Source organism: Barbus barbus (genome assembly GCF_936440315.1).
Source record: "Barbus barbus genome assembly, chromosome: 7".
Classification (NCBI taxonomy): Eukaryota; Metazoa; Chordata; class Actinopteri; order Cypriniformes; family Cyprinidae; genus Barbus; species Barbus barbus.
The window spans coordinates 34,408,245-34,426,969 of record NC_136735.1 but is presented as its reverse complement, the minus strand read 5'-3'; the positions used below and the strand labels follow the sequence as shown (position 1 = coordinate 34,426,969).

The 18,725-nt window shown below is 36.3% G+C and overlaps 1 protein-coding gene across 1 annotated transcript; it reads left to right on the top strand.

Moving 5' to 3' along the window:
• Positions 1–12,626: 12,626 nt before the first annotated feature.
• LOC306872141 (carboxypeptidase O-like) lies at positions 12,627–15,962 on the top strand (the record flags this gene model as incomplete). The annotated part of the gene is made up of 8 exons (XM_079420563.1): positions 12,627–12,635; positions 12,711–12,812; positions 13,155–13,259; positions 13,617–13,733; positions 13,823–13,916; positions 14,599–14,801; positions 14,884–14,968; positions 15,742–15,962. The coding sequence occupies 8 exons, from the start codon at positions 12,627–12,629 to the stop codon at positions 15,960–15,962; spliced, it is 936 nt and encodes a 311-aa protein (XP_079276689.1).
• Between the last annotated feature and the right edge of the window lie 2,763 nt (positions 15,963–18,725).

The window sequence follows — 18,725 nt, the reverse complement described above, 5'->3', positions numbered from 1 at the left end:
GCAGTAAAATTACCATGCAGCAGAACATTTAACCATTGAACGTCTCATTTGTGACTATTTTTACTTCTCCAAAAGAATTCTAGGGAAAACATCCGAGACAAATTCAGTGATAAATTCTACTTGTACATTCAGACACTTGATTTTATGGGAATATTTAAGGGAACATTTATGGTATGCATGGTGGTACGTTACAAAACTGATTTTGAGGTGAGTGTTTGGATACCAACAGAGAGGTTGTAGACTAAACATGAAGTGTGAATGTGAAGCCGTCTGCATGTAATGCATTGATTAAACATCTTGCCACCATTCTAATCTATAAACAGTAATATTTTTTTTATAATATTTTTTTTTTATCTATTAGCAGCACTACTTTATTACAACAGAACTGACTAGGGTCACGACAGAAAACAGTAGGGTACCCTGTAAAAATGATTGTGATTTTAACGGTAAAAAACTGTGAAAATGCTACAGTAAAAACCTGTTAAATGGTTAACGGTAAGTTTCTGTACAATTTACAGGGGGAAAAACGTAAACTGACGTTCCCAAAATTCCCTGCGTTGCATTTCAAATTTTGTTTGAATTTGACGTTTTTTTTTTTAAATAACTATGTTTCTTCTTATCATGTTTTTTCTTATCAGTTATGTTTATTAGGGTTGTATGTTACATCTAATGTTGTTAAATGAATGTTTATTGCATATTTCAGTTTAATGATGTTAATGGTGTTTAGTGTTTGTGTGAATGACACTGTGCACCTTCTATATATGTTAGTATTTAAAAGCTGCTTGTGATGGGCTTTGGTTCATCATGTGACTTTCTCATCACCACCTGCGTTTGATGGTTATCAGTGTATTTCAAAGGAACAAAACAGATTTCAGTACTTCAATAGGTTGGTATATTAACATTATATCAGTTAATGAAATTATGGTATTTAACTGTAAATTTAAGTTAAAACCTAAAATGTTGTTACAGTATTTTTTTAAGCTAGAATTCCTGCAACCACAGCTGCCGTTTTTTTACCGTAAATTTTACAGATTTTTTTTTTTACAGTGCAGAGTGGGGGAAAGTACGGAGACCCTAAGAGCTCATGGTGGTGGAAAGATTTCGGGGTGGGTGAAAACAACTTCTTTGCGAGAGAACGCAAAGTTTTGCGAGGGAACGCAAAAGTTTTGAAAAATATTTTTTCCTAAAAATATTTTTTCCTCTGTGATTTTTTTCACCCACCCCGAAATCTTTCCACCACCATGAGCTCTTAGGGGCTCCGTAGGAAAGCGCCCTTAAGGACTGTGTAATTTTTTTTTTCTGTAAAACAAAGGTTAAATGTGTTTAGAAAGGTTATCATAGTTTTAGTGACACTGACATAAATTATAAACCAAGTAGGAAAAATGTCCAGAGTTTACATGTTGTTAGATTTTTACCAAAAATGTAATTTGTACCGGGGGGGGGGGGGGGGGGGAATATGTCATTCTGAAAATATAATTATATTTTTATTAAATAACATGTACTCTCTATCTACAGGCCCAACTGTTCTCATATCATATATAACTGTGATGACTACAACGCTGCATTGAATGACTACAAGGCTGCATCTTACAGCGTGCGCAGATCGGTGAAGGAGGCGAAGCAGCGCTACGGGAGGAAACTAGAGTCGCAATTCCAACATGGCGGCTCTAGGAGCCTGTGGCAGGGACTTAGAACCATCACGGACTATAAAACACCACCCTCCAGATCGGGGAATGCGGACGCTTCTCTGGCTGACGAGCTGAACACTTTTTATGCTCGCTTCGAGGCTGCAGCTAATCACGCTAGCGGCGCTAGCAGTGCTAACTGCATGCACGCTGAGGAAGCCGGTGAGGACAACGTATTCACCATCACGGAGCATGACGTGAGGAGGGCATTCAGGAGAGTGAACATCAGGAAGGCAGCAGGACCAGATGGCATCACAGGTCGGGTTCTGAAGGCCTGCGCTGACCAGCTAGCACCGGTATTCACCGAGATCTTCAACCTCTCCCTGGAACAGTCCATAGTCCCCTCATGCTTTAAGCAGTCCACCATTGTTCCTGTCCCCAAGAAACCGCAGCCCACCTGCCTAAACGACTATCGCCCTGTAGCCCTCACATCAGTGGTGATGAAGTGCTTTGAGAGACTGGTCAGAGACTTCATCATTGCATCACTACCAGACACACTGGATCCACTACAGTTTGCATACAGGCATAACCGCTCCACGGAGGATGCCATCTCACACCTCCTCCACACCACAACAAGTCACCTGGACTGCAGAAAAGGGAATTATGTAAAAATGCTGTTTGTGGACTACAGTTCAGCGTTTAACACCATAATTCCCTCCACACTCACCTCCAAGTTGGAGGTCCTTGGTCTCAGCACATACTTGTGCCAATGGATCTCCAGCTTCCTGAAGGACAGACAGCAAGCCGTACGGATGGGTAAACACACCTCATCCTCCATCACCCTAAGTACTGGAGCCCCTCAAGGTTGTGTTCTGAGCCCCCTGCTGTACTCACTGTACACTTATGACTGTGTGGCCACTTCCAACTCCACCACCATCATCAAGTTTGCTGATGACACTGTTGTGTTGGGCCTGATCTCAGACAACGACGAGACGGCCTACATACAGGAGATTAAGAACCTGGAGAGTTGGTGCCAGGTGAATAGTCTACACCTGAACATCAGCAAAACTAAGGAGCTGATAGTGGACTTCAGTACGAAGCAGGAGCGGTCATACCAGCCGATCACGATCAACGGGACTCCAGTGGAGAGAGTGGACAGCTTCAGATACCTGGGTGTTCACATCACGCAGGACTTGACTTGGTCCTGTCATACCAGCACCCTGGTGAAGAAGGCCAGGCAGCGTCTGTACCATCTGAGACGCTTAAGGGACTTTAGACTTCCCTCTCGGGTGCTTAAGACTTTTTACACCTGCACCATCGAGAGCGTCCTGACGGGCAGCATCACTTCCTGGTTCGGGAACTGCACTATGCAGGACAGACGAGCCCTCCAGAGGGTGGTGCGTTCAGCGGAACGTACCATTCACACCAAGCTCCCTGACCTGCAGGAGATCTACAGCAAGCGGTGCCTGACCAGGGCCAGGAAGATAGTGAAGGACCTCAGCCATCCCAACAATGGACTCTTTTCTCTGCTGTGTTCAGGGAGGCGCTTCCGCTCCATGAAGGCGAACACAGAGAGAATGAGGAGGAGCTTCTTCCCGCAGGCCATTCGGAGTCTTAACCACTCTCCACTCTAATCACATCACCCCACACTTCCACTTTGCACATTTTCAAATACAATCTGCACTAATTTGTAGAAGGTTACGTAAGGATAAATGAGTGGGACTTACATACCATTTGTCTTTGTCTTTAGTATTCCTTTTACTCACTTATACACTTTACTGCACTGCACAGCACACGGACACTTTATCACTGACATACACTTTACTTTTTATAGAATCTATTTAGAATCATATTCTATTTTTATTCTTCATATCTATTTGTTATTCTCATATCTATTTGTTATTTTATTTGATTGCTAGTTTATTTCTGTATATATGTTTACTGTACTTTTTCTATTTGTATTTTTGTAAACTTGAGGTTTTTCTTAATTTTGTTGGACAATTTGTTGGACAGTCGTACAATACATTTCACTACATGTCGTACTATGTATGTATATGTATGTGACAAATAAAATTTGAATTTGAATTTGAATTTGAATTTGTTCTACAAAACAACAAACTTTCAAACACTTTTCTTCTTGCGTACTGTGAAATCCATTTTCTCTCTGGTACATCACCAGTCTATGCTTCATGGTGAAAACTTCCACATCACTCTCATCAATGTAGTCCATAGTTACAATAAAAATTGACCATGACTTTATCAAGTGGTTATTTTGGGAAAACAGTAAGGGGGTGTTTTCCCCCATACCCTACCTTTTGTGACCCAAATTAATCACATAATTTGAGACAATAGTAGTAATATCTTATCTTATACTAGTAATATCTTTATTTGTCCTTTCACAGGACAATTTATGTATATAAATTCTTAAAATATTAAACTTAATATGTTTATGTGTATAGATAGATGGATAGATAGATATTAATGCCAAAAAGTGTCCTAATTTACCTCAATTTACCATATATGATACTTTTTTCAATTACTTTTCAAGTACTTTGTGCCTGGTATGTCTTGAGGAACAAATAAAATGACGTGAGATTGTATGTTTATTCTGCCCTTTCCTTCATAGAGGAAATAACAGATTATTTCCTCCATGACAAATTCTATGAGGTAATCTCCACAGATCTGGAAGGCTGTTTCTGTACTCTCTGTCTTTCTGTCTTTAAACATTGCTCTACCCCTCACAAACGGAATGATGCTTAATGACTGTCTCCAGGTCTTTAAGGAGACCCTTGACCACCACAATTATGTAATGAGCGTAGAAACTAAAAATCCCCAGCCACAAGAGTTATTTATCCTTTAATCATGGTTAAAAGTTACAGGCCTCAATTTGTAAAGAGACAGATGACCCATGACATCACAGCACATGTATGTCAGAGGTGGTCTTTGACTTCTTAAGTACTTATAAGGACAAAAGTAAGGTCTTTTTTAGAGAACACTTCTCCATGCCTTTCCTTTTTTTTTTTTTTTTTTTTTTTTATTTAACTCGCCAAATCATCCGAACAGGAGATGAATATATTTTTTTATCCATCCAATTTTCTATGTTCGTACTCTGTATGTCAGCAATTTGTGTCAGACAAAAACATCTAAACACAAAGTTTCTAGATCAACCATGATTGATAACATTCACAGACGGCTGAGCAATACAAGTTTCCTCTGCATCCAACTTTCTCGGTGATCATGTCTGACAATCAGCAGCTGTGTTGTTACAGTCCAGTCATGTTAAGAAAGCATCTGCTCAGAGAACTGCCTGTTCCTCAGGGCTTGAGATCACTGTGGAGATTTAGGACTCTAAGCAAACAAAGACATTTTTACAGGAACACTAAGGTCTTCTGCTTAATTTACTGTTACTTTAAAACGTCTGATTTGAAATAAGCTTGATACTCTAAGGGTATTGTCACTTCTGTATATTTTAAGGAATTTTACAAGAACCTTTGGAGACAAAGTTGATGTTTATATGAAACTAAACTATGAAATAGTTGAAATTCTTATCTATTCATCAGACATAAAGATTTAGAAATAGTTTAAAAGCAGATATGATCAAATCAACAAATCCTGCACTTTTCCTTTCAAGCAGTTTTTCAGGGAGAGAAATGAAGCAAACATAATTCCAAAAGATCCCTTATTACTTTCCAAGAATGATGCATACAGTCGGGCTTTGCCAGATTTGCCAGACTGTTATTCTATTGGTGATAAGGAAAAAAACATATTCATAGTCTCAACAGTCTGAAAACTACCTGACTGATAAGAGTTTGTCTATTGCTAGCAGCAGATGATTTGAGTTTAATGCTAATATGCTTATCCATAAATACAGGTTAACAGCAACATGAAACATGCAGTGAAAGTCATTTACCAATATTTCTAAAAGAGCTTTTCTAGTCAGGAAACATACTTAGGCACATTAGGAGATCCATCAATTAACTTCTTGTGAAGTTCATTTTAAGCCATTAAACTGTAAGCCTATTTTAAAGGTGTCATAGAATGAAAAACTGTCTTTACCTTGGAATGGTTATATAATAACAGTTCTGTACATGGAAATGACATACAGTGAGCCTCAAACACCATTGTTTCCTCCTTCTTATGTAAATCTCGTGAATAAAAAAAGACCACTGAAAAACAAGCGAATCAGAACATAACACCGACTGTGACGTTACAGTCGGGATCACTATGCCCCCAACATTTGCATAAACCTGCCCTTGTTCTAGGCCAGCCGAACCATCAGAATCTCTACTGGTATTGTAAATAAACAAGTACGAACAACCATAGAAATAAAGGTTATGTTCCAGGCTGTGCAGGGGGTGTGAAGTGCAGGGATGGGTTGGTGTCTTTATTCAGAAAGGCACGGGAAGAAAATAACGCATTCTACTAAAACAAGGCGAGCCACTAAAGGGACATGGTTAGCTCCTTGCTAGTGGTAGCCTGTTACATTACAGTAGCCTACATAAGATTTCACTTACCACATAAACAGAGTAAGGAGAGATGAGGATGATGGCGAATGATTTATAGATCCTGAGCACCACTGATCTTGCAAAATGTGTGATAAGTACTGCCGCTCCATAATATAAACATAGTTTGTGCGTATCTTGAAAGCAAAAGTGAATCTATAACGCAATCGACCAATCGTTCAAAAGCAGTTTCAATGCCTCGCGTATTAATAACGGCTCCCTGATGCCCACATTTTATATGCAGTGTTATTACCCAACGATATAACTGCCAGAGAAAGTATTGAAATAAATATTTTCCTCCCTGTGTTTCCTTCTTGCTGTGAGCTAGGCTGCGTTCAGCCCCGAAAAAACGGTGCAAAACTTTTATTAAACGGAAACGGTGATGCGTTGAACACCCTGTTCTGATGATGCAAGTGTTGCAACTATGGCAGCTGAGAAGGCCATTCTTAATTTTCAGAGCCTGATGAAATAGGTATAAATACGTGTTTAATGCTGCAAAACACGCTCGATGTTACAATCACTGCCCTTGCCGTCCAGAAAAAAAAAAAACATCCCAATCGAGTGAAGGGATTTGTGGAAACAACATTGAGCAGCACTGTGAAACAGCCAATCAGATCAGAGCTCAACATTGAGCAGCACTGTGAAACAGCCAATCAGAGCAGAGCTCATCATTATTCATGACCCTGCCAAATAAGCCAATAACAGATTGTTTCATTCTAAGGAAAAATCCTAGGGTTGTAAATGGACATGTAAAATCGTTTCTGGAGCTTTTTTGCCCTTACCTAAGCCACATACCTTCTATGTAGATATCAGAGAACAATTTAAAATACTGTATCAATGCATTCTATGGCACCTTTAAGCCATTTTAACCTGAACTGCTGGTTCCAGCTAAAATTCAAGTCCATTATCAATAATGCTTTCTCCAGTGAAAAAGTAATCACATCTGAATCAGGAGAGAAAAATGCACAAGCCAGAAGAAACAGTTTAAGTTAATATGCCTTAAGGATGGATTTGATTCAGACATGCAGCTTTTCACGTCACAGTATTATGATGTTTTTATCAGCTGTTTGGACTCTTATTATGATGGCACCCATTCACTGCAGAAGATCCATTAGTGAACAGGTGGTGTAATGCTACATTTTCCAAATCTGTTTTGATCTTGGATGGCCTGAGGGTGGGTACGTTTTAATTTGTGGGTGTATTTTTGTATTTCTTTAATATTCAAAGAGTAAAAGAAACCACTTGAATTAAGTTCACTAAAGACAAAGAACAATCAGAATCAAGACCAATGAGGAAACTATTTGCACAGTTATTGTGTTTGTTAGAGATCACAGATGGCTAATGGCACCCATATTGTAATAAATGGGTTAAGGCCCTTCACACAAATGGCTCCCAGTGAAGAAAGTGCTCTTGTTTATTCTCTTTCTCAGACTCCAGTCTGTTTTGCAACCCATTTGTTTGGGTAAGTGCTTTAAATGTTGCTGTTAAAAAAAAAAAAAACATTTCAAGATATGAAATAGAACAATAATATACAAATGTTCTTCCTTTTCATATGCACTGATGAATGCATAGGAACAACACAAAATTAAGACATTAATTGGTAAAAGAGCTTGTTTGAATTAAGACAAGCCAAGTGATATTTTACCACTGTTATCATATTGATTAATCTCAATGCTATCTGTGAAAACACCCGTCAGCGAATATAGTTCCCACATTCATAGTTAAGTAGATGATTTCATTAACTTCAACATGTCTAATATGATGCCGATCATCAAAATTACCTGTATATTGCACTGTTTTATATTAAAAACCCATTGAACCCACATTAATGAATCAGTATTCTGGATATGAGGATGTATCCCTCTCAATATCTAGAGTGGTTATGGGCATTTACTAAAGTAGCCTACTAAAAATACCTTGGTTCTTTCATGGCCATTTTTATGGTAATACCATACTTTTGACTTTTTCACAAAAAGACTGAGGAAACTACATAATGCACAAAACTATGCAAACAAGCTATACTCATTAACAAAGCTTGTTAACAGGAACCGCTCTCATACACAGTAAAACAGCAGGAGTGGCTCTGTTTCTTGTCTAACTGCAATGTGGATCTTTTTCCCAACATACCAGACACATTACACTGACCAGGCATGATATAACGGTTACAGAAGTATACCCAGGATGAAGAGAGGAATGTTAAATTGCTTATTAAAACACAGCAGAATGAGCGGGGGGTCAGGTAAGTATTCAGAGCAATACAACTTCAGATAACTTGATGAGGTAGGTGATGGTAGCCGTATCTTACAGGACCAGCAGATCGTGGATGGATGGAATGGAGAGAGAGACCACAACAGTATCCTGATCAGAGACAAGGAGGATGAGGAGACGATGGAGGACGAGGATAACACGCTGGAGAGAACACAGGAGGTAAGTACAGCAAATCACACTTGAAGGAATATACTCAATATGTAGACTTGCGTAGTGAAGAAGTCCTATGCGTGTAAACAAGACCAGACATTGGAGTAAGGTGATGGAACTGCTTATAAAGCCAACTTGAAGTGTGCTGATGTGAGACAGGTGCATGTGATTAGAATTCTGGTGAGGGAGTGCGCTGGGATTGGCTGGTGTGGTACTCTGGGTGTTCTGTGTCAATAACTTCCATCCACAGCTTGTGTAAGAGCAAGTGCTGCAAAAAAACAACAACAAAAAAACTGCAGTCCAAAACGTCATTTATTAATATTGCATATTCCATGACTTATACATATTCTTGTGACAATATGAGAGAAGTGCTAAATATGTTTTATTTCTTTAAATTAGAATTTTCTTTCATTTTATTTTATTTTCAATGATATGATACAATACACATTATAGCAGCTAATATACGCTTCTGATACTGTATGTGAACTCTAAACAATTAAAGCATAACTATTATCAGACTGTTTATGGCAGATTGAGAACTGTACAAGACATTTCCTGTGAGGTCCCAAAGAGTCAGTCATGTTCTCCTCTGGATTTAACAAAATAATAACTACTTAAGACAATACATGCTCACACTGTGTAGTCATCACATCTGCAGTGAATGGGTGCCGTCAGACTGAGAATGAGTTCAAACAGCTGATAAAAACATCACACTAATCCACAAGTAATGCGAACGACTCCAATCCATCAATTACCTCTTGTGAAGTAAAAATAGGAGTCCTCCTTCCATAATTTTGTTTTTTCCAGTGCAAAAGTAATCTTGAATCAGGAGAGAAATATGCACAGATCATACACAGCAAGCAAACAGTTCTTATTGGAGGAAATGTTATTATGGATTATGGACTCATATTTTAGCCAGAGGCCAGAGTTTAAAGTTAAAATGATGGATTTGTTTCTTACAAACATGCAGCTGTTCACTTTAGAAGATGTTAATTGATGGACTGGAGTGGATTATTGTGATGTTTTTATCAGCTGTTCTGATGGCACCCATTCACTGCAGAGGATGCAACAAAATAATTACAAATATTAAAACCAAATTCAGTCATCCAAACACATAAAACTTTGATAATAACTATTATCATCTGAAAATAAATTGCCATTAATAGCTTGTACCAAGACACTTCCTGTGAGGTCACAAAGAGTAGATTTAACAAAATAACTACTTATGACAACGCATGCCAAGACATCCACCGAAACACATGCTCAAACTGTGTATTCAGCCTTTATCTTTTCTCTACACAAGTGGTGCAAAATGTTTGTGGTTTCCTGTCTATATTTATGTGTATAAACAGTATTTTATTAGTCATGCTACCCAATAACACCATGTTCAAACTGCAGCACGGGGCCTAAAACGTGCAACACAATGACAAAATAAGCCGAAGGCTTTATTTGTACTTTGGAAAAAGGAATTTATGAGTGTTAATTACAGTGCAACACTGCACAGAAACTAAACTAATGGACTCTAGCCAATAGCAGTACACCTCTCTTTCTACATTGTGTCAAGGTTCTGTCAGCTCTGTTAGCTATATTTTTTGTCTGGATCAGTGATGATGGGATCTTGACACCCTTATTAGACTTGCTTTATGCCAGTGGTTCTTAATCCTGGTGCTCGGGACCCCCTGCTCTGCACATTTTGTATGTCTCTCTTCTCTGACACAGTTCAGTTTGTGGATCTCTCTCCTAATGAGCTGATGATCTGATTCTGGTGTGTTAAATAAGGGAGGCATGCAAACTGTGCAGAGCGGGAACAGAGCAGAACCTCTGCTTTATGTGTGTGATTTTGGTATTGTTGGCCTGATCGTACACTGTTGGCGTCCTCAGTCTATGCTTATTAGTCTGTACATTTGTCAGTATTGCGTGTTGTATTGTTGTATTTTCTGTTTGAGCTCATGGTGGATGAAAACTTCTGTCATGTTTGTTTGCCATGTGCTTTTTGTTTGTTTATTTGCCATGTGCTCTTCTGTCCGTCTCTTGCCTTGGCCCTGCCCCTTGCAGTCTTGCCAGTGTTGTGGTTTTCCAGACAATTATGCTATTTGGAAAGTGCAGTTGTTGGAAAAATTACAGAGAATATGTCTGTAAATAATATGTATAAATTAGAGTAATTTTCATTTCAGCAGGTTTTGAGTCAGCTTTGGGATGGACAATTTCTGGGAACTGGCAATCCTGTCCCTTGTTACCTCATTATTAGTTCCTTTTTCCCACTTGCTCTCCCTCCACTCCTCATTTCCGTTCACATTTATTCTCCCCGTATTCTCTGTCCTGTGCCAGTTCATTATATCCATTCAACCAATTGCTTCACTTTTATGAAAAACTCAAAACAGCATACACTGGTGACACCTGTTGGTCAAAAATGTGTAAATGCAACTAAAACTCAGCTCATTCATGCTTAAAAAAAACCTTTTTACAAACCAACTGCAAATGTTTTATTGAAATTGTAATTGTAAGATATAAAATGCAATTAACAAATCATCTAATACCATTAAATAGGAAGTAAATATATATATATATATATATATATATATTGTCTACAAATGTATAAAATTGATTCGAGATCAGGAGAAAACCACATAACTGATTCGTGAGTTTACAGGGATTGCATGCTATTTATTCAGTGTAATGGTGTGACTAATTTGACGTGAAACCTTCTGTAAAATGCTTTCAGCCACCTCTGTCTCCATCTAGAGTACAATCCTCAGAAATCTATAATTACCAGTTGTGTCTGTTTCAATTACCAAGAACATCTTTTATTTCCAATATACTGTAGCTTAGTTTTTTATATATATATATATATATATATAAGATTTGTGAATTATACCAATGCATAGACCTCCTGATTTAGTGACAGCAAGCATATAACATAGATATTGTGGTTGCTGTTATTATTGTTAATATTTTTAACAATACATAAACCATATTAAACAGCAGGCATATCAAAATGAATGAATGAATGAATGTGAACTATTATTATTATTATTAAAACTGGTGTGTGTGTGTGTATCAAAATGGCAATACTATAATAATATAAAAAGTCATAAATGCAACACTCATGACCTTTTGACCATTGGACTGCTTCTGTCTGGATGTCATAAAAAATGCCAATAAATCATAATAAAAAGACATAATCTTCAATGCTAATTAATATTGCCCAGCCCAAAGGAAATACACATCACTGCTGATAAGTGATTACTCCATATTGTCTATGCTGATGATGTTAAATATCTCAGATATCACTGATGTATATACTGATGTATATACTCAGATATACTGATGACGTGAGCTGATGGCTTTCGGTTATAGTGCACCGTTTGAACTTTACAGAACAGCAAAACTAATATCTAAGCATCAGCTAAAGTAGCTGAGCCAATTGCACAGTAAAGGTTAATCAATGGATATTTGAATATTTATTGTCACCATGCCCTGATTACAGGAGGATTCACTTTATAACAGCTCAGTGTGTTAGTCCAGATTTATGATAACTTGGATGCTAAATAAATGTCTTTGGTTTATATATTAACACAGTTATCAGTTGAGGTGGTTCCTCTGTATCTCAGTCAGATGAGAGTTGCTTTATAAGTCACTCTCAGGCTGTACTAGGTTCATACTGTCAGGTTCAACAAGCCTGGATAACAAACAAACCATGAAAGGCTCAGTAATATCTGTTTTGCTGGTCTTGGTTCTGGTGGCCCAGGACAGGTAAGGTGTCGGGGTTATGACTTAGTTTTATTGGTCTCTAGAGGTTGAATTAAGACAGAGCAAAGCATTAAGTTTTGTTGGGAAAGCTGAGATAATTCTAGCTTTGCATTAACGGAAAAAGATAGAAAAACGGTTTTTATTAAATAGGATATCTGACATTGGGACATGGGATGTCCTTACAAATAAACTTGAATGCATAAGATCAGTCTTTTTTAAGTATTACATCTGAGAGATTTTTCCTAATTTGATTCAGTAAAGTGTTTTAATTGATTACAGATTGGCTGGTGGACTGGAACAGAGATCGTATGACTACACGAAGTACCACACCATGGATGAGGTGAGGTTATCCTGTACTAGCAATTGATATTGATTGATTGATTCTTTTATTGACCTGGTAAATCTCTCCAAACAGATTTCAGCCTGGATGAATCAGATGGAAAGAGAAAACCCAGACGTTGTGTCCAGCGTGATATATGGACAAACTTATGAGAACAGGAACATTACATTTCTAAAGGTACTAACTGTATAGTGCAATATACTTGTTATCATCACCCGGTGGATTTTGAGTTTCAAGTTGGCTGCACAAGTTATTTCAACTTAAATTATAGTTCTATAATTTAAAATCCCTCATAACTTAATGATGTTGAAATTGGTTAAATTAATTTGATGATTTAAAGTAATGAAATAACATATGTTGCCATGACTTACTCATCATTTCATTTTTTACAATAAATCTGCAACTCAATTTAGATGACATTTGCATCCGGTGCCATGGTGTTAGTTATAATATTTCAAAGTACTTGAAATAATGCCATGATATTACCATAGTACTTTCTTGTTTGCATCTGATATGCAGATTGGCTTCAAAAGCACCACACCCAAGAAAGCCGTTTGGATGGACTGTGGGATTCATGCCAGGGAATGGATCACTCCAGCTTTCTGCCAGCATTTTGTTAAAGAGGTGAGACTTTACTACATCAAACTTACTATGACGTATTTAGTCATGATGACATAGACCTGAAGTGTTATTCTCAGAAATATCACATCCATTTTATTACATGAAAGGCAATTGTTTATAATGTACTCTTGAGTTTTTTGCTATGTTATGGTATGCTATTTTGAATAGTAATATTGATACTGCCAGTATAATGGATGTAAAGCACGTATTGTAGCTTGTTAACCCTTAGATTCATATGGATTTGATAACATTTTTGTATATGTGTTTATATGTTTCTCCAAATATAACATGTTATATTTAATCTGAATGAAATGAATTTAATCTATAAATGAATTGAACTGTTTGTTATGCTGGAAAAAGATCCTGGGCTCCTACAAAACAGACTCGAAATTGAACACAGTATTTAAAAACCTGGACTTCTACATCACCCCAGTGCTGAACATGGACGGATATATTTATTCCTGGCGGGATAACACAGTGAGTTTCATCCTGTGAAGTATTATATAACACACATTTGATAAAGGTAGAATATCTTATATCACTTATATCAGTGATATGTTTTAAAGACTCGACTATGGAGGAAGTCCAGATCACCGGGGACTGGAAACTGCACATGTTTTGGCACTGATATTAACAGCAACTTTTATGCTAACTGGGGGAGTAAGTAACATTTTTCTTTTCACTAGAGATCAATTTCAATATCTCAATTTCAGCACATTCATGGGCTAAATGTAAAGTATGTGTAAAAGCTTGTTATGCTTTGTTATAGAGTTTGCAAGGGCTTACAGTACTTTATTTTAAAGGCTTACAATTTTGTGCCATGCTATATACACAAATGAATTAAAAACAGCAAAGTTGAATAGGGGTTGAATAATTGTGACATAGTTGTATAACATAAATAAATGCATAAACAAATAAATAATCCTGTAACCCAGATGTATTGTATTACATTATTGACATGTCCACCTTTAATATGGTACTAAACCAAAATACATGCAATTTTTACATTTGCAAATTATTACAATATAATTTAAAAATGAATTCAAATATCAGCTATAAATATATATATCTATATATAAGAGATATAAAGGGTTATAAACATGACTTAACAGATGACTTAACAGCACCCAGTGTACTATATTAATCTCGACTTTCTTACAATCCCACCCTCTGCAGGTCATAAATTGCAGGTGTGTTTAAACTAACCCTGACAAAACTCATTCACATTTGCTGTGCTTCTGCAGAGTCAAGCATGATATAGCAGTTATCAAGAGCAGACATGCAGTTAAGGCTAAAGGAGCTAATAAAACGATCATCTAGTCCCTCTGTTTGTGTTCACTAGTGGTGGGGAACTCCAGGAATTGCTGTACAGATATCTATAATGGACCAACTGCTCTGTCTGAGATAGAGGCCATAGCTGTCACTGACTTTTTGGGAGCACATCAAAACCAACTGCTCTGTTATCTCACCATCCACTCGTACGGTCAGATGATCCTCGTCCCATACGGACACCCCAACATCTCAGCACCCAATTACGATGAACTGGTAAGAAGAATAACAAATTCTTTGGGATAAGTAAGGATTGGAAGCTTTCAAGCATACTGTAAGTTTTGAATGATGATTACAGATGGAAGTAGGTCTCACTGCAGCTAAAGCCATCACAGCAGTGCATGGGAAGAGCTACAAAGTGGGCACTCCACCTGATATACTGTGTGAGTACTTTAAACCAATGTACACTCGCATGACCTGAAGACAATCAGGTCTAGAAAAAAGGAATTTGAAATAACACAAATAGCCCATTTAAAAAAAAAATAAACTGCTAATTGTATCAGTGTAAATAATTTGTTAGCGGAATCAATTATTAAGGGGATGCACAATTGAAGTCATCCTCATGAGTCAATCATACACTGAGAGACACCACACGCATTTAACAGCTGGACTAATTTGAGAAATAAATGTTCTCAAGTTGACTCTAAATATTTCACTGCGGTTTCTTCACCTCTGTAAAACTAAAAAAAAAAAAAATCCAAAATTCTGAATTCTAAAAACTGAATTCTAAAATAATACCTTGCTATTTTTCCTCAACCTGACAAAAACACATTCAATACAGTTACATATGAGTTATCAGCAATTTTAGACATAGGCTATTTTAATTTATAGATATCCGTAAGAATTTAATATTTATCTAAGGCTCAATTAAAGTTAATCATTAAAAATGTAACCTTTAATACATCTTAAAAACTAAAAGTGTTTATTTTTCATACTGTACATTATAATGTAAAGATGCTGAAATTCATTATGTAAAATTATCTCTTTTTTTTATTTTTTTTTTAATTACTGCTGTATTGTCCAGAGATACATAAACAAAAAATGACTTGCACAGCCCTGATGTTGTTCAGTCATTAAGATCTTTAGCGACTCCAGGTGTTTCTGTATGAGATCATGCATTTTTAGTCAGTTAATCACTTTGAAACATTCTTCGCAGATGCAAATTCTGGCTCTTCACGTGATTTCGCAAGGCTCATAGGGATCCCATACTCCTTTACGTTTGAGTTACGAGATGAAGGGAAATACGGCTTCCTTCTACCCGAGGATCAAATCCAGCCCACATGTGAAGAAGCTTACCAGGGAGCAATGTCCATCATAAACTACGTCCATGATAAGAATTTCAAAAGTGCATCGATTACAGTCACAGCCACACTGTAGACAACACTGACCGCCTTATGGATCTCAAGAGCTAATGTGTTTTAGACCACTATATCAAAACGGATCATGTGATTTTATTTTTCAAACATGCTTGTTGTTTTCTTTTATGCTCGAAGAACTGTGTAGCAAAAACCACCTGGTTTGATATTGTACTGTCTAATGCAATAAAATTCAATGCAAAAAAAGTGTGACTTATGTGTCCATTAAAAAAAAAACTGATTTTAGAAACAACTTGTAACCAACTGTCTTCCAAAAACAACAAACATCAGGAAAAGATGGGGAAAATCACAAGCAGTTCATTATTATTATTATTATTTTAATATATTTATTAATATAATTTAATAAACAACCAACAAAATAAAAAAAAGTTAATTAATGATTAATTGATTAATTTTAATAAAATTAAATGATATATATTATTATGGTTGATTAAGTTAATAAACAAAACAAAATAATTAAATTGAATTAATTATTAATGGTTACTTATTATTAATTTTAATAAGAAATGTCTATTAGTGAGAATAATTTTCTGTGATTTGTAACATTGATTGCAGAGCTCCATTTGGTCAGCTGATGGCAGTATATACACACATATCATTGAAGATGTTTGCAAGCCTGTTTAAACTGCTGTCAACATCAGCAACCACAGATAAGATAAAACAATTATGTAAAGAAAAGGGGACAGAGATCACTGCTTGTGGGAAAGATCAGGCAACCCTTCCTCAACCGCACAGAAGTTATCATATCAGAGAAATGAAGGATAAGATCTCCCTCGTGTCAGGCTTCTCCTACCGTACACACAAAGACCTGTTCTAGACTCACTGAAGCCCTCCTCTATTTATCACTGACTGACTGCATGACAAAGAAAACAAAGATATGCTGTTTGTCATATTAACAATTCCCAGAGAAATCAAGATGGTAGATGCTGAGTATATACCTCTCCAAAAAATGCATAATGTGTAAAGCATATGTTACATACAAACTTAGTATGGTTAGTATAGTAGTATGCCACTCCAAACAAACAGATTAATTACTGTATGCTGTAAAGAGGGGAAAAAACACGAATGTAAAGTTGTGGTGATTTGTGAGATTGTGAGAGAAATTAAATTAAACAGTAAGAAATTATTTACATAATATTTTATATTAAATTAAAAACAATAAAAATATTAAATATATTAAAATAATATAAAAATTTAAATGAATAAAGATTTAACAAATTTTAAATTTAACATTTAAAATGCTCATATTCCAAAATATCAAATTTTAAAGACAAAAATCTATAAAAATCAATGATAAATTATTAAAATATTTGTATAGTATATTTATCATATATAAATGTAGCAAGTAAAGTATAACAATTATTATTTTTATACAAATTATTATATTTATTAAACATTAAAAAATGTATCACTTGTAAATGACAGAATTTGGGAACTGGTTATTGTCAGTTATTGGACATGATATTAAAATAATTATCACCTTATCGTTTCAGACAGAATTTTAATCTCTAAAATGATAAAGTCTAGGACAGGTGCTTTATAGTCCACTGATAGCCTATATAAATGAAAAAAAAAAAGACTAGCATAGCCCTAATACTGTATATAATAAATGTAAATATTAAGAAATTTTTACATTTATAAAAATCGACTAAAATTAATAAAGAATAAAAATTATTTAAAATGTATTTAATATAACAAGATTAAAAATATTAAAGAAATGTGAATGCTTAAATATATATTTACAAATATATATCAAATAAAAAAATTATGATAATCATTGTATGTATTAAACAAAAATATAACTTAACTAGTTGCAGTCTCAAGAGATTCTTCAAGTAAATCATTTATAGCATAGAGTTTCAGCGGACAAAAAAAACTGGGAACCCGTGATCTCATGAAGCAGACTTTCAACCTTTACCCGCAACTATTGGACCGTGGTACCACTATACCCTCATGAACTCGAACTCCCAAAACAAGTCATGCCATTGGTCCATCATGAGAAAACAGTCCCTCTCAGTCTCCATTCCTGCTCTGTGGTGGCCCCATATGAGAAAGACAATCTCTGTTTGGAGGAGCAATGCTGGTGAATAATGTGCATGAGCATTACAGTACCAACAACGGCCATCCATCATAGCTGTGTGCTGTGACATGAAGGTAATATGATCGCCTACTGGGCTCCAGCCAGATCTGTGAAGAGGACGTCTGGAGTGGTGAAAATAGAAGTCAGACTTGACGTCTGGAGATAGACGCACAGCTGGGCTGGAGTTGTTTTACTTCACTGATCGTTCCAGGGCTGTAGAAAGCATTGGTTTGTTTTTGATTATGGCTGCAGTGTTTATTTGCCTTTGGTCGGGTTTGTGCCGTACGCAAATGTGCAACATTAAGACGTATTCATTAGTCAACGTCCAAACATTCAGTACACGCCATTTGTCATGATGCATCTACTGATCATAAGAATGTGATTTTTGGATCTTCTGTAACTAAACCTCTTTATTACCTCATATGAGACCATCCTCTTCAAATCACCCCCTGAGGAACATATTATTGCTCAGAAATTGCTCTTTTATATCTCAGGAGACTTAATGGAGATGCCAAGTTATGTTTTTACGGTATGGTCTCCGACGTCACTCCCACATTTTTATTTTTTTATGAGAAAATCACTGACATACAGCAAAAGTACGTGTAGAAGTTTACAATTATAATTATTTACAATACTGTTCAAAAGTTTGGGGTCAGTATGATTTTTAAATGTTTTTGAAAGAAG